The sequence below is a fragment of the Carassius auratus genome, chromosome 20 (assembly GCF_003368295.1).
Source record: "Carassius auratus strain Wakin chromosome 20, ASM336829v1, whole genome shotgun sequence".
NCBI classification, from domain to species: Eukaryota; Metazoa; Chordata; class Actinopteri; order Cypriniformes; family Cyprinidae; genus Carassius; species Carassius auratus.
In genome coordinates this window covers 16,361,301-16,383,235 of record NC_039262.1, presented here as the reverse complement: position 1 = coordinate 16,383,235, position 21,935 = coordinate 16,361,301, and the positions used below count along the sequence as shown (strand labels likewise).

The window sequence follows — 21,935 nt, the reverse complement described above, 5'->3', positions numbered from 1 at the left end:
CATTCCTCCAGAGCGGGGGGAGGTATTGCGTAAAAAAATTTCATTCGAGGTCCTTTGGCATGAACGAATCGCAAGCGTAGTTTGTAGTAAACAATCTCTCCATTACGACATAACTTGTTTTTATGTAAGTGTTTAAAATGCAGATTAAGATTTAATTGGGGTCAAAAATAGCTGTGTGATACAAGCAAAGTGGTTAAGCTGCATCAAAGAGTATTTAAATATGAGCTAAATCGTTTTCTCAAAACAGCAGGTTAAACCATCTTTGTGATTTGAGGTATTTACGCCCCATGTCTTTTTTTCTCTCAGCAAAATGAAAGGATGTGCTTAACTTTTAGTAATTTAGCAAAAGTTTACATAAGGATTTCAAACTAATAATAATAATAATAATAATAAAAGTCTATTATTGTGTCGATGCCCTGCCTGTTATGTCTAATACGTTGCAACTTAATAGAAATAGACATTACACAAAAATGTATATACAAAAGTTATCAAATGTAGTAATTAAAAGGCATAAAAATGGGCAATGGGGTTGCCTAAATTAACTCATTAAGGCACCATAGTGTTTTGTTGTTATTATAGTTATTGATAAACTCTGAAAGATATTTCTTTATTTATTACAGTGACTTTGGTAAAAGCTGAATGGTTTATCTTGAAATGCACTCATTAGACAACTAATTTGTCTAAAATTGTCACATTGAATGAGATTATTATTATTATTTTTAATTCAATTAAAATATTTAATTTAATTTAGTTTTTTACTTTATATATTTCTTTTATTTTTGAGTGTCACCTCTGAACTAGGGTAATCCACATACGTAAATATTCTGTTGCCAAACTACTTGTTGTTATGCGAGGTTCATTTTATGTTTGATTAATTATTTAATTTTTTTAGATGTTTATTAAACATTACGTTAATAATAAAAACAACAGGGGATATATGCTTATAATGTTAAAAAAAAAAAAAAAAAAAAAAGTCATCCGTATTCGTGGAATGTGCGAAATCGAAATTTCAGCGTGAGAAATGCTAAATATTTGCGCCTCCTCGATGTCACGTGGGGTCTCGGCGCTTGAACATCACATGATCGTCGAGTCACATGACTTTGTTTTGGCGAAAATGACAGCTAGCGTTACAGCATCTACTATATATTTATGTACTGTTTTTATTGTTTTATTCAATGTATATGTCGACAGCCAGGATACTGACGCACAGGTGAGACGATTCGCTGAATGACTGTAATTAAATAATACTTGCATGCTACAGTAGATATTATAAGTTACATTGTTGCCATTTCTCATCACTGTCGTCAAGTAAAACATTAAATGTTGTTTTATAATGTTTTTTAAAGCTTGCATTTCACCTTTGGTTTCATTAGTTGTGTCAAATGTGTGAAGGGACTGTAAGACAAGACAGTCCTGTCTGGGATTTCTGCCTAACAAAAGGCCATATTAAGGGACGCTGCTGTTTTAGAAATAATACCAGTAATGAAGATACCATTATAGGGTAGGAAAACTTTCTTGTATTCCAAAGATTTTTAAATTGTGACATTTATTTTCTATGTAAAAATATAACTGTAATGTACTGTTTTAGGTTGGACTTGGCAAACTGCTCTATTAGTCATGTAGAGCACCTGTATAATTCATCCACAGCATTCATAATGTAAGTACCAGAGCAGGTTTTTATCAGGATAATCTGTCATTTTTAGAACTAAATTGAATATCTGTTTTCACAGAGACCTCTCCAACAACCCAATCTCCAATCTGAGCGATTTCATATTTCAGGGTTTTAGCCAGCTTACCCAACTGTAAGTTATGCATGAGCGCTTTATATCATGTTTATAACATTTAATTATGTCATGGGTTTTCAGCTGGGCTCTGGAGATCAGGGGGTCCATGAAAAAGTTTAGAGAAAAACAGTGTAATAGATGTATAGAATCAAAATTAATGAAATAATAATAATTAAAAAAAAAAATACTTACAACGATAGAATAATAAATAATACACTGAACATGTATGTATGTGCACAGTGGAAATAATGTAATACTGTAACTATAATAAAATGTTTTATGCATATTTATATGGTTTATTTTACAGTATAAATTTGGTATTGTGATGATGATATCCATCCATGGGTCCATGGCATTTAAAAGATCTAAAATACTAAAAATAGCTGATTTAAATTTAAAATCACGTTGAGTTAACTTGACAAATCTTTACTTAGTCTACTACCCTCAAAACTGGAGTGTCCCGGGGGTAATGCATCATGGGAGAAGGTTGAAGTGAAAAACAATGCCAAAATCTGCGAAGGACAGATAAATATTTGCAATCAGACTGCACAGATGCGTAAGTAATTAATAAAAACAAAATCTCAGTCTTCAAAATGAATTTATTTCAACGCATTTCTTGATTATGGTTTGTCTTTTCAGCCTGGGATTGCCCTGAAAACTCATTCTGCAGCCCATTTGGACCAGGGTTCTTTGAGTGTAGTTGTCTGCATAATTTCCATGGATACAAGTGCATGAGACAGGTGAGACCTCCGTCAAATCATCCCAAACAGGTTGGCCATTACTCCTTTATTGTACACGTTCATTATTCTTTAACAATTGCAGGGCGAGTTTCCTATAGTTAAGGTACTTGGGATACTAACCGGATCTACAGTTGTGGTTTCATCTTTACTCTGGTTCACACAAAGACGAAAGGTCAAGAACACTTGAGTTTTAAAGAAAACTGACTGTTAGACTGACAGTGGAGCCACAACATGCATCAAACTTACTGGAAACGGTGCAGGAGACACCAAAGAGTTTCATACACTGGACGGTGTGACCCATCTGCAGAACATTGGAGTTTCTTGTTTTTATACTTGCCAAAAGCAGTTTTTTTTAATTAACTTTCCTTTCCTTTAACCCTCAAAATCCTTAAACATTTTTATGAATACGTATTTTGAAAGCTTTCATGAATACGTCACATTTTCACAGCCTTGACGAGGCTGGTCCGTAAAGGGGAAACTGACCGTAGACTGACCTCGCTGATTGTGTTTGGAGGGCAGCCACATTTCTGACCAATGTTTAGACACTAAACATGTCAACGTGAAGCACTGATCTATTATAACAATGATTATTAAGGAGAAATATTTTGTGTTGCTTTAAGATAAATAATTATCTTAATTTTTAAAGATGTTTACTTAAGTGTTTACTTAAAAAGTAGTGTTTTGACTTAGAAAAAGATTGAATTTTACAGATGGGGAAATGTAGATTGTTACTTCCACATCCTGCTGTTTACAGATGTCACATGTTATGTCCTAACTGATTATCCTTCAACCTCTTTAACTATGCTTTTCTGTTTTTGGCAACGTAAGAGTGTAAAAGGGAATCGGTTCCATCTTGAGATATATAGACAGACACACTATTAGTAGAACACTGACATACATAAATGACATTGTTCAGGTTTTTGTCAATAATGTAGTATTGTGATAGGGAATTCAGAATGTACCTTAACAGCCTGGAACCTGAAATAAAGATTTATCACAATAACACAAAGAATAAGCCAACAGTAGTTTTTTGGTTTGTTTTATCTAAACCATGTATTCTTCAGTAGCATTTCCAAGGTTTCCAATACAATACAAATTTATTTTAAGGTAATACGAACAAATCCTCTTATGCAACACGCTGTTTTTCCATCATCTTACACACATTTGCACCATGTTCCTTTTTTCCCTTTTTCACATCTATGAAAGGACTTTGGCAACAGAAACTATCCAAAAAAGGATGATAGATGTTTCTTATGTTTAAGTCTATGCACTGACCACCAAGATACAGCACACAGGCTTTACACACACAAGTACAAAGCTATCTGGCGTTCTTGATCTTGTGAACAACAATTCTAAGTACTAATTTGAGAATTTTGAAAGAAAATCTAATTAGGGGACTTTTTTAGAAACTGGAATTGGACCAGTTACACAATTTGAAATTAAATGTATCCAATCCCACTATTGAGGACATAAACTGTGGCTTAATCTGAAAAGCTTGTTCCATGTCATAGTAAGTTTACTGGGTGCCAGAAGCCCTGTGTGCACAGGTTCTCATGTGCAGATGCTAGAGGGAAGCAGAACCGTGTTCGTCTGCTCTTCACTGATCTACGTTCTTGACTCGCAGTACCACAGGCACAGAGGTGCAGGGGATCATGCCCAAGTCAGTGATCACAAGGTCCACAAAGTCTGGTGGCGTCACGTCATACACCAGGTTCAGAAGCCCCAGTGATTTAATAGTCTGCCAGTTCTCTAGGTGGGACTTTCCATTTCTGGTCACAATCAGGTCATCTGGGTCATCTGTATAACATAAATAAATATTTTTGTGTGTGTTTGTGAATACCTATGCATAATACTTAGAAATGAAGCCAGACATCACAGTTACCTAATTCGTTGGATACAAAAGAGTCAGTCTGCACTCTTTCACAGAACTTGTAGGTCTCGCAGCAAACCAGCACTGGTACATTGTAGGCTTTTGCTACCAGGGCAATTTGGGAAGTTCCCACACGTGACATCACATATCCATTAGCAAGGAGTGCATGGGCACCAAGAAATACCTTGGATACCTGGAAATAAGAGTGCAGTTTCTGATTCAGCATTCAGATCATGTTTTTAATGGCAATATAAAGGCCAGTTAACTTTAGTGCAATAACATTCAAATGTTTTTGTTTTTTTTGCTGGAAGGAAATTAATACTTTTATTCAGCATTGATGCATTATATTGATCAAAAGTGACATTAAAAACATTTATAATATATTTCTGTTTTAAAAATACTGTTCTTTTGAACTATTCTGAAACACAAAAATGAAGGATCATGTGACACTGAAAATTGGCAGTAATGACTTCTGAAATTTCAGCTTTGCCATCACAGGAATAAATAATATTTTGAACTGGTCAAAATGATTTTGAAATAGAACACAGACATTTCAAATTGTAATATTACTCCACATTATTGCCGTTTTACTCTGTTCGATACGAGGCTTTAAAAAAAAAATCTATAACAAAAAATCTTAGTGTCCCCAACCTTTTGAATACAAACAATCTATATTGTATAATACAGAACCTTGCAGTGCCATATAATCATTTGAAATAACACTGTAATTGCTTTCTAAGAATGTCTGTAATAAACCTATACTTGTATAAAGTGCACATGCTGTTTTAAACTCTTACCTCCTGGTTTCAAAGACAAGGCTTAAGCGTAGACCCGGACTAAAATAAATTACAATTTAATTTAAGCATTTAGCAGACACTTGCGACTTACATTGCATTCAGGCTAACAATTTCCTACTATCATGTGTTCCCTGGGATTCGAACCCCCAACCTTGTGCTTGCTAATGCAATGCTCTACCAGTTGAGCCACAGGAACAAATATCATACAGGAAATTCATGTCTGGGTTGATTTAAATGAAAGAAACTTGCACTGACATATCTTAAAATATATCAATGCCATTGTTTTGTCTCAAGATGCACACCAGTAATGTTATTTTCTAAAGCACGTCTATAAAATATACTTACATTTCCTAATTGAAATATGGCCCAATCCAGACTTAACCTAAGCCTTGTCTGTGAAACCAGGCCTTGGTGTTCTTAAAAGAAAGTGGTTCAATTTGGTCGAGACGGATCAAACCAAGCAGTTATCTTTGTTCTATTAGCATTACTTTAGTTGCTACTGTGTATTGTTAAGAACAAAAGTCCCAAACCATAATTAAGCTGTATTTTTAGCTACTGCATATGACACACGTAATCAATCCTTTGAAGGAGCATGCACTTTGAAAAAAAAAATAATAATAATAATTGCTTTTCCTCGCAATGAGCTAAAAATAAAAAGTGCTTGCAAAAAGCTTTAACTGAAAGAATGACTCACTTCAGGCAGAATGTAGGACAAGGCAGATATGAGCACGTAAGTACATCGGATGCCTTTCTTCACCAGACGCCTCAGCGCCTCTCTGCCCTCCAGCCTGGGCCGACTGTCCACAACTACGACTCGGAACTTCCTCTGCTTTTCAAAAGCTTTACACAGAATGTGGTTGACAAGTGAAGAGCTGGAAAAAGACAAGAAAGGCACTTCTGAAACACTTGTGAATAAATCCAAACTATTACAGAATTACATAAATTAACTGAAAAATCTTACCAGCCATAAACGAGAATGACATCTCCATTACTTATCTTCTCAATAGCATACTTAGAAATGGCTTCAGAGGCCAAAATGATCTTCTCATTTATGTAACTATCAATACATGCCTGCAGTTTCCCTTTGGCCTGTTGAGAAAACATTGCTTTTAGAAATGCAGAGGGAGAGTACAGTCTCTAAACTAGTGACTCTAAATATTTTGACCTCTTCTTCTTTGCATTGACTTGGTATATTTGAGACTTCCTTCTTGATGTATTTGATGGCATTGCCCATGCTGGCCGAAAGGGGTCGACACTGGCTGAGAAAACTGCAGGCGTAATGAGAATTTGCAGTGTTTGTTAACCAGCTGATTCCAGGTAAGATCTACATCTGAGCTCATGCTATATCAATTATCACAAGGAAGGAGGTGAACCTGATATAAGGCGACAGCTTGTTCACAAGGTCTCTTGACAACTCCTCATTTGGAGGGGTGCTATAGTCTTGAATAACCTATACAACAAAAAAAAAATTGAAATACTATTTCATTCCAAAATTAAGAACTGTTGAGCTATTTTAAAGGTTTTATTATGAGGTACCTGTTTGAAGGCATGTAGTAGGGCCACAGATCGAGCATTGGATCCTGCTATAATGCCCAGAGAGTACTGCAGGCCCAACCGAACAATCGATGGGTGAATAACTGTGGCAGGGATGCTACAAAATAAACCATAAAAATAATAAGTCAACCAGGTTATTTAAGCTTAATTACTAATATGCTTCTCCCGAAAAATAAACACACTAAACTGTAAAAATGTGTATTTATTTTTACCGGATGGGTATAAGAGACTTCCACTTATATAACTCCATCAAGACTAAATTATGACTAATGTAGAAGATGCATTGTTTACAATACCTGATTTGCAGGGTGGGAGGGTTTTTCCGGCTGTATTGGTGTAGATGTGAGAACAGGCTGACCTTGTATCCATAATCTGACCTCAAAGGAACCTAAGACAGCAGAAAGAACAACCGCACTGGATGTGAGTAACTTGTTTGCTCAAGGTCAAACGCTCTGGAGGTCACATCCTCCCTCCTCAGGTCAAGAGCTGAGGCTGCAACAGAACACTGAGCATGAAGACATACATGACACAAATGTGCACAAATGAATTAGGGCTCCACAGGAGACTTAGAAAGCTACACCTAATAACATTAAAAAAAGAAAATTCACCCACATAGGACATCTAGCTCATCACATGAACACAATGTAATGATAATAATCACAGTGAAATCACCTCCAGCAGACAACTTTACCCAAGAATAAAAACACATTACACAGAAAGAATTCAACAATACACTGCACACAAAAGTGTGGAGCCAGACCTCGACTCCAGTTTTATTTAAACCGCATCCCTGCCCTGACTTCTGTAAGACATGGGAAGGACCTGGGTCAAAAAACACTGCAAAATGGATCTCAGAAAACACCTGGATGAATCAATCATCTGTCAGTGGGCAATAATCAGACAACAGGCAAACCATGACTGTGGATTTGTCTCACCTGCTGCCTCTCAAGCTTTTTGGCCAACTTCTTCAGCGCAGCAGGGTCGTCCACTTGTACGTGCTCTGGTAACCTTTTCACTACTAACAGACAAAAAAGAGACAGGAAATTAAAATAAGGCTGGGTAATTTTGCTTATCCAATTCATAAAACATCTGTGAATATGTGTGTTGGCAAATATGTGTGTGTATTTTTAAATAAACAAAATATATCAATGCATTTTTAAATATATATACACAGACATTTATTTTTAATGTGACACTGAAGACTGGAGAAATGGCTGCTGAAAATTAAACTTTGATACCACAGCAATAAACATTTTAATATATATTTGAAGAGAAAGCGGTTTTTAGTTTGCAAAAATATTCTTTAATATTACCTCTTTTTAAAATCAATCAAAAGGGTGAGCATTTAAGAAATTTCAAAAACATTTAATTGTATCGATCCCAAACTACAGAATGGCAGTGTACTTTAAAATATTTTTACTAGGGATGCAACGAAATGATTATTAACAAAATGAAACACTAAATACTTTTCACCATTGCATAAATTAAATAGCCAAAATGTGCTTTTTATTGTTTTGTCTTGCTTTTCACAAAAAAAAAAAAGAAAAAAAAAAGATCAATAACATCAATTTTACTTAAAATTAATTAGATTATTAATAAGTTAGTAAATTAATGTTTTTGAGACCGGCTTCACGAATTAGGCATGTATTTTTACTGTATAAGTAAATGCAGCCTTGCTGAGCAGAAAATAATTATTTTCAAACATTAGGGCTGGTCCAAATACCATTTTTTGAGCTTCGGAGTTTTGGTAGTAATCAACACAAGGTATTTAAAGCTTCAGAGGGAGGGACTGAACATATTCTTCTCTCTAATAAATATAGGAATCTCTGTGTCTTTCATTCAGTTTGCATTTATATTATGTCAAGATTAGAACTGTTCATCCAATCGACTTCACGTATGGCGGGGGTGTTGCTGCGGACCCAAGGGAGTGCAGTGTGGCATTTTTGTGCAATATGGACACACAACACATTCAGAATTAATCAACTTTTAATAAACTACAGAACAACGCCTCACATGGGCAGGGCTTATATGCTCCAAGAACGGACACTGCACTAGTGAAACAAAACACACAGGTCTGTTAAGAGCAATACATTTAATATGGACAAATTTTTAGCCTGGGCTACTGTACGTTTTTTTTTTATGACTATGAGTATGTAGCACATTTTTATCATGTGTAAAATAACTGCTTAAGATGGTGGATAAAAGCAGCTTGTTTTTTTTACACCAATAATATACTATAGGCGTACTAACAGAACTTTAGATTTAGATTTTTCAAACTTGGATGTGCTGTTGTGGTAGGACAGTTTCAATTCGCATATCTGGCGCTCTGCCTTTGTCTTGTCCTCACTCAACCTCCCAATCTGCTCCCACACCGCTGAGGTCTTGGCTTTTTTGTCTTCTCTTCCAGATGAACTGAATCATGACGTTCATGTCATTCACTCATGGGCGATTCATATTCAAGCATGAATGAGAACCGTTTCGTGGGGGATGCCAGGTGTTCGAAAGAAAAAAACAAACAAAAAAACAACAACCAACCCACCAAACAAATATTCGTATAATCAGATTTTCTGGTCCAGCCCTATAGAATATACTACAGATCTCAATTTGAAAACTATTGGCCAGTTTTACAATAAGCTTGCTCCAGCGTAGGGCTGTAGCTATCGAATATTTTAGTAATAATACTTTATTCTACCAAAAATTCCATTCATTAATCGAGTAATCGGATAAAATGTGTTTTTGCTTAATTAAAGTGCAATATTAATTATGCAAGAGAAAATAAGACTCCTGGGTCTCTTAAAATGAACAACTAAGTTTCCTTTTTCCTTTTTTTTTTTTTTTAATACATAGAATGCAATGCATACATCAAAAAGAAACATTTAATTAGCACCCATTGTTTCTCTGTCTGTACTTGTACTGTGAACAATGACAATAAAGTTGACAGATGAATTAAGTGCATTTAAGTGCCATTCAGTTGGGGTTTTAAATAAAGCATTTTCTGAGATGCACATTAAACATTAAACACATTGAAAATTACGCAAACGTAACTTTTTGGCAAACAATGGGTGACGTAAACACGTTGTCGCATTAAAAAAACAATTGCGAAAGAACCTGACGTGAGATTTAAAATAAATTAAAAGATGCTTCGAGGTAGAGGAATTTGCCTCAATCATTTTTTGTAATTGAGTTACTCGAGGAACCGTTTCAGCCCTACTCCAGCGCAAACCCTCTTTTGGTGTTAAAGTAGCACGGTCAAGTTTTACTAAAGACGCGCAGTGAAAAATCTGCGCTGAAAAGGCACCGACAGTTATTTTTACACCTGGCCTTATTTAATATGCTTTTGTAGAAGTTTCCCTTTCAGACAAAACATTTATGAGAGGAAAGTATTCAAATGAATCACACTAATGTTTGTGCTCGTCAATGCATGCCTATTATTTTGGCCACCGTGCATATGCCCAAACTTTCCACCCTGGAATAACCTTTTCGATGCAGTGAATTACCTGGCTGAAGCTCATTAGGGGTAGCTTTAGACTTGCTGGAGGCAGATTGCTGCCCCCCTTCTTTCTTGCCCTGTTTTGATCCTCGTTCTGACTCTTGCCGTGCACGACGCTCTGCTCGAAGTTCTGCTTTGCTCTTGGCAGGCTTCTCAGCAGCCACAGCAGATTCTGATGCATTTACAGGTGCAGGAGCCCCTAATGAGATAAAAAGGGAAAGCAATTAAAGAGCCCTAAAAAAAACAGACATTAACCTTAGGGTTGTGTTGCAGGTTTGATTAGATTTAAATGAACTCTGCTCTGTTAGTGTCATTTATTTCACATTTCATTAAGCACTTTGTAAGCAGTCAGCTGGTAAAAATACAACCATAGTACACATGTCCAATACACACATTTAGCCCAGCAAACAGGAAAATTATTAGATGCAGATTATTAGATTAAATGCAGAAAAATGATTTTGAAACAGCAGCAAAGCAGGCTGAAGTACCTTTATGTGCTGGGCTCTGTGTGGCAGGTTTTGACGGAGCTGGTACTGATGCTTTCTCTTTCTCCTTTTCCTTCTCTGGAGGACCCTTGTCATCTTTTTTATTCTTTTTATGCTGCTTCTTCTCTTTCCTAAGACGCTGCTTTTCTTCTTTGGTCAATTCCTTACCTTCATTCTATAGATAAAAAAGGGGCATTACAGTTTGCATGATTTTAAATAGTCCAGTGTTACAGTAAATAGACAGACTGCCACTTAAAACCCATCCTGCATTTTGGGCAACTAGACCTTGTCTGCTGAGAATGTGGCTGTGATGCCCAAAATGCTGTCCAGGGAGGCAGCTCTCTAGGTTTTGAGACACAGCCATTGTGTTTGTGATACTTTTATTAAAAAAATGGTATTCAATTGTAAATTGAAGTATGATTAATTAAACGCTAAATATTGTGAAATTATATCAACATAAAATAAAGACTTGACCTACCTTTGCCAGTGCAATTTCTTGCAACTTTACATCTTCATCTGTGACACAGGTAAGCATATATTTAAAACGCATCCAAAGTTAAAACTACTCTTTATTAACACCAATGACAGAAGATACTAATTTACTGAATAGTCAGAATAAGTTTGAAATAATAATGTCTGTGATGACATAAATCCTCTGGACACGGACTTTGCAGTGTTATTACATCATGTTGCCTCAGTCGATCTTTATTAAACTAAAAAACGCTGCACAGAGATTCAGTTCGTCTCGCAAACACATCCAGTTACATATGCAAACAACAGGGAACATCGCAACCGTGTCTATGTAAGTTAGTTTGATAACAATGCGTTCCAAAGGACAAAAGCAGCATGATGTAATTTCCACTATGCATATGTCAAGTCAGCCTTGCCATGGCAGAGTGAAGATCAGCGGCCACACGAGCTCTCCGTTAACGGCTATAAAGGACTGCTTGCTCACGTGTTTATTTCGGTAACAGCACACGTTAAAAAAGTCTGTATATTTTACCTTTAGCATGTTTGACACCGTCAAACTGTCTCCCGTCCGAGTCCGCCATGTTTCATTTCTTCGTGACTCCGCGTTAGTTAACTGATGTGAAAAGCAGTCGGGATGAACAACGCCGCCCTCTAGCGATTAAAAGGAGTAAACTGACTTTTCTTTAAAAAAATATTTTTTTTACGTTACATCATTCATGAACATATTATGCATGCATAACAGTAAAATAACGAGCACAGTACTTGTTAACATAGTTTTAGATGTAAGTTTAGCATGTCACACTGTACCCAAACGGTCCATCGGTCACCTATTTTATGAAATAGATATAAAACAGTCGCTTTCAACAACAACAACAACAACAACAACAACAACACGTTCCCTTCGTGTTGAAGAAGAATGAAAAACAGAAGATAAAAAACGAAAAGGTTGTTATCAGAAGTGGGATTCGAACCCACGCCTGCAGAAGACACTGCGACCTGAGCGCAAGGATAGTCCGACAATATTTCAGAAATGTTGAGCAATGTCGAACTGCGCAGCCAATCGCATCGAAGCGCTGAGACATTTGGACCAATTGCGTCAAAGCGCCTTAACATATCCAGCTAATCAAAAAGCGCAATTCAAAACATTCTCTTGACATTCGTGACATTAGACCAATCAGAGAACAGGGGGATGTCGACGGCACGTTACCGCGAATCACCGCCAGGTGGAGGGGTCAGCTCTTCTAGTCAGGTGTCAAAACAAGTGGTACGATTTAGGTGTTTATTACCTTTGCACGATTGAGAAAAAATCTTCCACAATCGAACATTATTAGCATCTTTGTTTACATTTACATTTACATTTATTCATTTAGCAGACGCTTTTATCCAAAGCGACTTACAGATGAAGACAGTGGAAGCAATCAAAAACAACAAAAAGAGCAATGATATATAAGTGCTATAACAAATCTCAGTTAGGTTAACACAGTACACGTAGCATGGGATTTTAAATAATATAATAAATTAAACTAAAACAGAAAGAATAAAAAAAAAAAGAATAGAGTAAGCTAGTTAGAGGTCTTTACACATACACACATACACAATTGCATAATAAATGAAAGAAAATAGAATACAAAAAGATTAGAAAGGTAGTTAGATTTTTTTAAAGAATAGAATTAGAATAGTGAGTGTTAAAGTTAGTGGGTCAAATACAGATGGAAGAGATGTGTTTTAAGCCGATTCTTGAAGATGGCTAAGGACTCAGCTGCTCGGATTGAGTTGGGAGGTCATTCCACCAGAAGGGAACATTTAATTTAAATGTCCGTAAAAGTGACCTTGTGCTTCTTTGGGGTGGCACAATCAAGCGACATTCACTTGCAGAACGCAAGCTTCTAGAGGGCACGTAAGTCTGAAGTAACAAATTTAGGTAAATGGGTGCAGAGCCAGTGGTAGTTTTGTAGGCAAACATCAATGCCTTGAATTTTATGCGAGCAGCTATTGGAAGCCAGTGCAAATTGATAAACTGAGGTGTGACGTGTATTCTTTTTGGCTCATTAAAAATTAATCTTGCTGCCGCGTTCTGAATTAATTGTAAAGGTTTGATAGAATTGGCTGGAAGACCTGCCAAGAGAGCATTGCAATAGTCCAGCCTGGACAGAACAAGAGCTTGAACAAGGAGTTGTGCAGCATGTTCCGAAAGAAAGGGCTTGTTTAATGTATTTGCATAAGAGAACAACACATCACAACAATTGTGTTATGTAATGCTCACAACAGTGTAAACCAGAGTGTTTCACAATTGTTTATAGACATTTATGTAATGTTGCAGGTATTTTGAGAAATGTTCCTCTCTTGTATCTTTCTCCTCTAAACAGAGATACCAGTTGTAACATTATATATAAGTTAAACGTGACTTGTGTCCTAGAAATTAATCAATTAATCAATAAATATATGAATTTAATGAAGTATTTTATGCTCTCTTAAGGGACTCATTTGTATTGTGCATTATATTTGTTATAAAGCTTACAGATAGAGAAACTTCCGATGCTGTCTGTTTTATAAACAAGGCCCAAGTTCATGCTGGATTTGCACATCATTTGCTATTAAAACATGGAGCCATCCCTGTGATAAAAGACCCCATTCATGTAAGTAATTGAATGAGATTTCTGTATTTTGTTGGAAATCAGCACATAAATGAATATATGTTAATGGAAACAACACGAAACATCAGTATTATAGCTCAGCTCACGGCACGCCTCCAGGAGCTCGGCTTTTTCCAGAAAGATTCAGAAAACTGTATTTTTCTTTTACAAATAAAACTAAAGACTTTTTGGATATATGAAGGATGCAGTACTATACTTAAGATTAACATGAGATTAGGTGAGACTGTGTATGTTATGTACCCTTTAATTTTTTTTTACGTTATATCATTCATGAACATATTATTCATGCATAACAGTAAAATAAAGAGCACACTTGTTAACATAATTTTAGATGTAAGTTTAGCAAGTCACACCCTTATACAGTCTATGGTCACACCCTACGGTCCATCGGTCACTTCTTTTATGAAAAAGACGTAAAACAGTCGCTTTCAACAACAAAACGTTCCCTTCGTGTTGAAGAAGCATGAAAAACAGAAGATAAAAAAACAAAAAGGTTGCTGTCAGAAGTGGGATTCGAACCCACGCCTCCAGAGGAGACTGCGACCTGAACGCAGCGCCTTAGACCGCTCGGCCATCCTGACACATTCAATGAAGTTACGTCATCACCTTAAATGGTAATAACACAGTTATAACGTCGTATTTTACACATTCTGTCGTATTTAGTAATGTTAAAATATATAATATGCGCTAAAATATTGTTGTTTGTGACTTACGATCAAATTATACACTAAAGGATGTTTTATTAAATTAACTGTAAGTATATAAGTTATCAAAACTTGTTAAGGAATTAATTGGAATAAGCGTAATGAAATACTGTCACCAACAACACTATTTCAATGCTAAAAACTACTAACTGTGACGATCACCGGTATAAGCAACTGCGAAATGTCTGTTTGGTTCTCTGCTACCGTACGTTTTCACTTACCGGTATGCACATTTTACGTTTGCTTGGTTCTCTGCTACCGTACGTTTTCAATTATGCACATTTTACGTTAACAGTTAACGTTACCTGTTGATACTGTCAACCTGTCCCCCATCCGAGTTCGTTATATTTCATTTCCTAGCAACTTTTCTCTGGTAAACCGAGTCTGAATAGGATTCGGAAGCGACTACGCTCGGTTGTGTCACCTTATCACGCAAACAGTTTTTTTTTTTTTTTTTTTTTAATTATCACGCGAACAGTTGCCTTTCACTCTAACCAGAGAGTGACGCATTTAGTTCTAATTGAAGACGATACATCTCAGTTTCGAAGCATGGAACAACAAAGACATACTGTTTAAACACAAATCTTTATTTATTGATTACTGGTTTAATAATAACATTATTTTTGTTGACCAATTATTTAACAGGGATGGTTGTCTTTACTCTTATAATGAGTTTCTAGAAGAATACACAATTCCTGTGTCTCCTCGAGATTATGCCAAAGTCTTTGGAGCAAATTTCCTCTGGTGTCTGCATGTTATATAGAGCTCAACCAAGATTGGAGACAGAACAACTAACTTTGTTATCGCTGACTGACACTTCAGTTGGTAAGATTTGTTTTTCTTGTAACAATGGTAAGAACAATAAACTAATTAGATCCCTGTTCAAAACAGATATTATCACAGTCCCATATGTGGTTCCATACTGGAATAAATTTATGCAAAACATTGACTGGAAGAAGGTCTGGCTCTTACCCAACCAATATTTGCTGACCAACAAAATTAGAGAAATATCATATATAATAATTCATAAGTTTTACCCGTCTAATGATCATATTGTTAAAAAATGTAAAAAAGACATTGATGTAATGTGCACTTTCTCCTCTATGAGTATTGAAACAGTTACCCATTTGTTTTGGCACTGCCCTTTCGTCCAGAGTTTCTGGTCTGACATTTGTAATTTTATTGCAGAAAAAAATTGAGAAAGATTTCAAGTTGTTTTGGAGGGATGTTCTTTTTGGCCCTTATGACCTCAACAGAACTAAGACTAGGCCTAATGAAACTTTCATTATATTCATTATTCTTTGGCTAATTTAATCATCCATAAATGTAAGTTTGCGCATTCCAAAACATATTTTATTGCTTTTAACATTGAGGTCAAGCAATATGTCAACACAATTAAGTATTTTCTTAATCAAAAGGCAACAAAAACTATGAAGGTGTGTAAACAATTTGATATATTTTTGTAAGTCCGTACTTCCCCTGGCAAAATGTGATGTTGTGAGTCTTGTGTTTATTTTTGTTTATGTTTAAATACTTGCAATGTTGGAAACTGCACAATGTGTTTTTTTATAATGGAGATGCACGCTAATGTAAACTGTGCAATTGTTGAACAAAAAAAAAAAAAACAGTATTAAACGATTTAGAAAGAAGAAAAAAAAATCTCTGTTTCGAAGCACTCCAGAGCCCTCTGCTGGTCAAAGATATGTCAATATAAAAAAAAAGCATGCTTGTAACAGTCAGACACACATTTTTGGAAATTACGGTCTCTGTCATTTGTATCATCCATACATTTACAAGGGTTGGACTCCATTCTAATATAATGTTACTGTTTTATTTGTATAATAAATGTAATATTTCATGCTTCTATATATTATGGTGAAATACAGTCTCCACAGAAGGCTGTAGGCCTACACTTTGCTTTTCAAAATATATTCAAAAATACAATTTATTCTGCTGAGATTGGCTAATCAGAATGTAGTACTCCAGTGAGCTGTGTAATAAAGTATTTTACATAACAGTTTGGTCTGTGAATCTGAATGAAGAAGGGCAGAGCAGATATTTCTCCAGTAACATTATAGACTTCTCAACAAAAATGATTGGATCGGTTGCTAGTGTAAGGTGACCAGATTTCTGAAATGAAAACCAGGGACATTTCCTAGTTCAGTGGTTCAGTTCCTAGTTCCTAGATTTTTTTTTTTTTTTTTTTTTTTACAATTCATCAAAAAAATCACAACTATCGCAAATAGCCTGGGATGTAAAAAGTCCACTCCCTGTTAAAAACATCAATAAACATGATTTATAATTAATATAACATACAAGGCTCATTTAAACACATTTTGGAAATTTGTAACATTTAATTTAAAAAAAGCTGTCATTACTATACCAAAACATGAATTGTATTTAAATTCTCGTCACTGATAGTATTTGCACTCAGCCATTGTGTGCATTCAGCTAATATACTGCAGATAACAAATATATAAAAATGAACAATATTATATATATATATATATATATATATATATATATATATATATATATATATATAAGATCAAAAGGTTTTGTTTTAGTGAGCTAAACAACCCACTAGCGAATAATAAAACATACCATTGAGGCCCATGTAGGCAGAGTCCTTCATAAGAGTGCCACACCTGAAGTCAATTGACTTGACATCCTCTATCAGGGGAAAACTTTAGGTAGGAAGATCACAGCAGATTACATCATCCAGCCCCAAACCAAAAACAGATACTGAGAGCGGCGTCAAACCAGAAGGCATGGCCTAGACTAGACACTAAATCTGGTTTAATGTATAGGCCAATATGTTTGACGTTTAATTTAAATCAAATAAATGTCATGTCAAGTTTTGGAGGTCAGCATGATTTGCATATTTGACCTGTTTTTTTTGTCCCCACAAGGTCAAAATATATTGGTATTACTGTTCTTTGTAGGGACATTTGGTCCCCATAACTTACCAGGAATATCAGGGCCACTCACACACACATTCCCAGCTGTGAAACACCATGATACAAAGTACAGTTCATAAGGCCCCTAAACTCAGATATTAGATCATCTGCTAACATGAAATGTCTCATACACCAAGCCACTTAATGTAAGGCTTTAAAAGCAAAGCTTAGAAAGCAATGTTCATTATTACAGTGGGACATGGTACATAATGCACATGTACAGACAGACTTTGTAGTGCATTCATATTTGGTTTATTTCATGAGTATAATTCTTGAGTGCTATAAAGCTTGCTGTTAATGGAGAACTTGAACCCAAAACTAACCTCAAACACATCTTATAAATACGGTACAAATTAAAACTTATTTTTATTTTTATTTTTTTTTCTTTAACAGTCAGTAAAGGCACTTAATCTTTAAAAAACATTTATAGTTAACTGAATGGATTCTAACTAAATTCAACATTTTATGTACACTTTTTTCCTATTATTTATTTTAAAATTTGTTTAACAATAAAGTGCAAATTATTTATTAATTTATAAAATAGAATTAAATAGACTATGTGTGTGTGGCCTTTTATTTGATTAATTTTGCATGATCTGCACAGTTACAGTTTTATAAAAATATACTTTCAATGCAATTCAAAAAGTGCACAATCAATACAATTAAGCACACATCTTTTTCGCAAGTGCAATGAAAGACGAGTTCAGGGACTGAATGATTATTGTAGAAGGAATAGTTAATTTCTATTATTGTTATAAAGTAGGAAATGAACACAACATTGAAAAAAGGAAATAGTTTATTGAATTTTATGAGAAATAAAAATCCTAATGAAAAAATTTACATTTTTTAGGGTTAGTACATTTTAAATTCCAAAGAAGCAGACTACTGAATGACTCTCTTGTAATGTCTGCTCTATGTTGGCTGTATTCACGACGCAGTAGCTGGTTGAAGGGGACCAAACCTCACAGAAACACCTGACTTGGTTCCATTTGACCAGCCACAGCAAGGCGTGCTGCTTCAGACAGAGAGAACGGCAGACTAACGGAGCTTATGTTCAGCAATGTTCATATGTTCAGCAAATCATTCTCGCTGCTTACCTGTTGAGAAGACAAAGGAAAAATTCAATAATTTAAAAATAATACAAAATCAACTTGGCAGCCCCATTTACAAACTGTTTCTTCAGTAAAATGTCAATTGTATTTCCTGTGCAGTTCATTGGATGAGCATTACCACATAAGTTTAGCATTATCAATTACTGCCTTTTTGTTTAATGTGCTGATAGTCATGAAAAGAGCATTTTAGTGACTTCTTTAATGGAAACCCATAAAGTTCGTGGCTCTCAGAGGGATTATTGAAGTAACGACAGCTGTACTCTGTCAGTCTGCCCTGGATCTTCAGTAGCTACGGGTCAGTGAGAGATGATCGGGGTGTGGAGGCCACAAACGTGTGTTTATGACCAGCCAGCTGACTAAAACAACAGCTTTAGCACCCCATCTAGAATCATTCATGCAGCTCAAATGATTTTTTGTCATCTTAGAATTCAAAATGGCACAAATTTATGACACTCTGGCTTAGTTTAGGTTTAATGAATCATTTTTATGTCCATATATAATGATTTATTTATTTGCATGCACGGGTCCTGTGGTGATGGGTTCCCCCTGAAACCACACACTTCCTTACATTCCATAACTTTAATATTCATATGGGCATATAAGGAAGCATGTCATCACAAGGGGCAAATCTGAATTCCCTCACAGAACAAAGTTGCCAGGAAAAAATGGATGGAGAAGAGATACATTTTTTAAACAATATATTTATTTTATTTTTCTGCTTTCTAACTATAAGTTATAGAAAAAATGCAAAACAAAAAGCTGGATAACTCCAAAGTGAATCCAGAAATATCATCCAGAAAGATTAAAAAATGCAGTATTTACCACAACAAACATTTATTATTCACTTTGTAGAATGAAGGAGTAATATTACAGCTCAAGTGTGAAGAAAAAAATTAGTTTACCTGTATGTAGTTATCTTTTCCTTTTGATGCATTGACAAGTGTCCATAGACAAGGGACATGGAGGCTAGCCAGCCAAGCAGGAGAGGACGAGCACATCTAGCACTCAAACATCTTCTCACATTTAAATAGACCTGAAGGTTTTCTCATTCTGGCACATGGAAACCTTAAAATCCACAAACTGCCCCCTTTATACTCCTGGATACAGGAGACTGATATACAGTAGATCAAAGACAAGCTATGACACCTCAGGTGAAAACCCAGGAACACGCTCATACCTCCATTTCCTTTAACAGCACCATTTCCAGTGCCAGAGGTGTAAAATCTTCCATTTGCTGTCTCGTAAACAGAGATATCACCAAGCGTCTCGGTCCGAATCAAAATGGAGCTATATATAATATATATAGTGCCATTATACGTATAGAAGAATTGAAAAATATTCAAAGACATTTTGACATCCCAGATATGAAATTGGCTGCTCCTGTTTAATCTGAAATAATTTTAAGACATTTCATCTCAACTTCTTTGGCAATTAAAGAATGAGAAAAGACTTTAAAATAGTCTCAGATGTTGTAATTAGCATAATGTAAAGTCTACCCCAGTTCAGAGAAGAAAAAAACACTGCCTAAAGCCAACTCAATCTAGCAACAAATGAAACCCTCCCCACACCTCTCTGTTCCCATCTTTCCTCTTCTGCTGAGTGCTACAGTGTGTCGTCTTCATTGCTTGACTGGTGGATTCTGCCCAGACATGGCCACACGCTCCCGGCCTTTTCAAGTGCTCAGCCTGCCTTATACTCCCTCCTCTGCCCCGTGGTCCTACACCTGTTGGTGTCCTTTAGAAGCCAGGGCCTCTCCTCTGCCTGCTGTCCAACCCAATCAGGGCCGTGACAGGGGAGAGCGAGCCTGTGAAATCACACCTCTCAGCTGTTCACACTCGCCTCCAGACACCCTACACCCACTGCTCCCCTTTTACACCAAATTTCAATGGCTCCTTTAGGGAGAAAGAAGAGAAACCAGGAAACAACTGCGGGCGAGTGACTCTGTACAGTGGTGGGTTAGTAGTCACAGCTGAAACAAGCTAGTGTTACTACTGTCTGGGATTTGATAAGCTACTGGTTTTAGGCTCAAGGCTGGAAAGATTTGGGATCAAGATGCTTCACATTACTTTGATAAATGGCGAAAATTACAAGCACATTATTTTTTTTATTATTATTAATTTTTTTTGTAGTATTTTTCATAACAGTGAGGTCTAACTAAAAAGGAATATATGGTTTTCTAAATAATATATATATATATATATATATATATATATATATATATATATGTATGTGTGTGTGTGTGTGTGTGTGTGTGTGTGTGTTGTGTGTGTGTGTGTGTGTGTGTGTGTGTGTGTGTATAAAATTGAATGAAATATAGCCTTTACCTTGGGGTCTAGAAGTCTAAGACACCTACTAAAATGCTTATAATTTGAATTAATAATAAATAATTTGAATAATTAGTAATATTTGTTTTTATTTAATTTTCTAAAATCAACTGGAAAAGATACTCTGAAAACATTAATTACATGCATGGATTCATGTGTTTGTGGTCATCATGTTACAAAGCAAGATGTATATACAGTATTGTTCAAAATAATAGCAGTACAATGTGACTAACCAGAATAATCAAGGTTTTTAGTATATTTTTTATTGCTACGTGGCAAACAAGTTACCAGTAGGTTCAGTAGATTGTCAGAAAACAAACAAGACCCAGCATTCATGATATGCACGCTCTTAAGGCTGTGCAATTGGGCAATTAGTTGAAAGGGGTGTGTTCAAAAAAATAGCAGTGTCTACCTTTGACTGTACAAACTCAAAACTATTTTGTACAAACATTTTTTTTTCTGGGATTTAGCAATCCTGTGAATCACTAAACTGATATTTAGTTGTATGACCACAGTTTTTTAAAACTGCTTGACATCTGTGTGGCATGGAGTCAACCAACTTGTGGCACCTCTCAGCTGTTATTCCACTCCATGATTCTTTAACAACATTCCACAATTCATTCACATTTCTTGGTTTTGCTTCAGAAACAGCATTTTTGATATCACCCCACAAGTTCTCAATTGGATTAAGGTCTGGAGATTCGGCTGGCCACTCCATAACATTAATTTTGTTGGTTTGGAACCAAGACTTTGGCCGTTTACTAGTGTGTTTTGGGTCATTGTCTTGTTGAAACAACCATTTCAAGGGCATGTCCTCTTCAGCATAGGGCAACATGACCTCTTCAAGTATTTTAACATATGCAAACTGATCCATGATCCCTGGTATGCGATAAATAGGCCCAACACCATAGTAGGAGAAACATGCCCATATCATGATGCTTGCACCTCCATGCTTCACTGTCTTCACTGTGTACTGTGGCTTGAATTCAG

The 21,935-nt window shown here is 35.8% G+C and overlaps 2 protein-coding genes and 1 non-coding gene across 4 annotated transcripts; 1 reads left to right on the top strand and 2 right to left on the bottom strand.

Annotated features, from left to right (window-relative positions):
- Positions 1–1,061: 1,061 nt before the first annotated feature.
- Positions 1,062–3,539, top strand: atraid (all-trans retinoic acid-induced differentiation factor). Its single transcript, XM_026291265.1, has 7 exons — positions 1,062–1,210; positions 1,374–1,501; positions 1,589–1,657; positions 1,731–1,802; positions 2,219–2,340; positions 2,424–2,524; positions 2,607–3,539. The coding sequence occupies exons 1-7, from the start codon at positions 1,079–1,081 to the stop codon at positions 2,709–2,711; spliced, it is 729 nt and encodes a 242-aa protein (XP_026147050.1). The 5' UTR covers positions 1,062–1,078; the 3' UTR covers positions 2,712–3,539.
- An 8-nt stretch (positions 3,540–3,547) lies between these two features.
- On the bottom strand, positions 3,548–12,166 carry LOC113121046 (translation initiation factor eIF-2B subunit delta-like). Of its 2 annotated transcripts, XM_026291264.1 has the most exons (14): positions 11,999–12,166; positions 11,724–11,842; positions 11,199–11,236; positions 10,724–10,895; positions 10,243–10,434; positions 7,681–7,763; positions 7,042–7,133; positions 6,728–6,842; positions 6,565–6,641; positions 6,357–6,459; positions 6,153–6,280; positions 5,886–6,063; positions 4,407–4,587; positions 3,548–4,321 (listed from the first exon to the last, which is right to left on the bottom strand). In XM_026291264.1, exons 2-14 carry the CDS (start codon positions 11,770–11,772, stop codon positions 4,122–4,124), a joined length of 1,608 nt encoding a protein of 535 aa, XP_026147049.1. In that variant the 5' UTR covers positions 11,773–11,842; positions 11,999–12,166; the 3' UTR covers positions 3,548–4,121. The 2 variants fall into 2 exon arrangements, with proteins under 2 accessions (XP_026147049.1, XP_026147047.1); XM_026291262.1 differs by lacking the exon at positions 11,999–12,166 and having other exon boundaries at positions 11,724–11,934.
- Positions 12,167–14,343: 2,177 nt separating this feature from the next.
- trnal-cag (transfer RNA leucine (anticodon CAG)) lies at positions 14,344–14,426 on the bottom strand. Its single transcript has one exon. It is a non-coding gene; the product is annotated as a tRNA-Leu (tRNA).
- Between the last annotated feature and the right edge of the window lie 7,509 nt (positions 14,427–21,935).

Bases quoted from the DNA above. Each gene is read 5' to 3' on its own strand.
- LOC113121046 (XM_026291264.1), bottom strand. From the start codon at position 11,772: ATGGCGGACTCGGACGGGAGACAGTTTGACGGTGTCAAACATGCTAAA. The intron at 10,435-10,723 runs GTACTTCAGCCT...TTATCTCATTAG, and splicing joins ACAGAGCCCAGCACATAAAG to GGGCTCCTGCACCTGTAAAT. The intron at 6,460-6,564 runs GTTCACCTCCTT...TTACGCCTGCAG, and splicing joins AAGCTGTCGCCTTATATCAG to TTTTCTCAGCCAGTGTCGAC.
- atraid (XM_026291265.1), top strand. From the start codon at position 1,079: ATGATCGTCGAGTCACATGACTTTGTTTTGGCGAAAATGACAGCTAGC. The intron at 1,658-1,730 runs GTAAGTACCAGA...CTGTTTTCACAG, and splicing joins TCATCCACAGCATTCATAAT to AGACCTCTCCAACAACCCAA. The intron at 1,803-2,218 runs GTAAGTTATGCA...ATCTTTACTTAG, and splicing joins TTTAGCCAGCTTACCCAACT to TCTACTACCCTCAAAACTGG.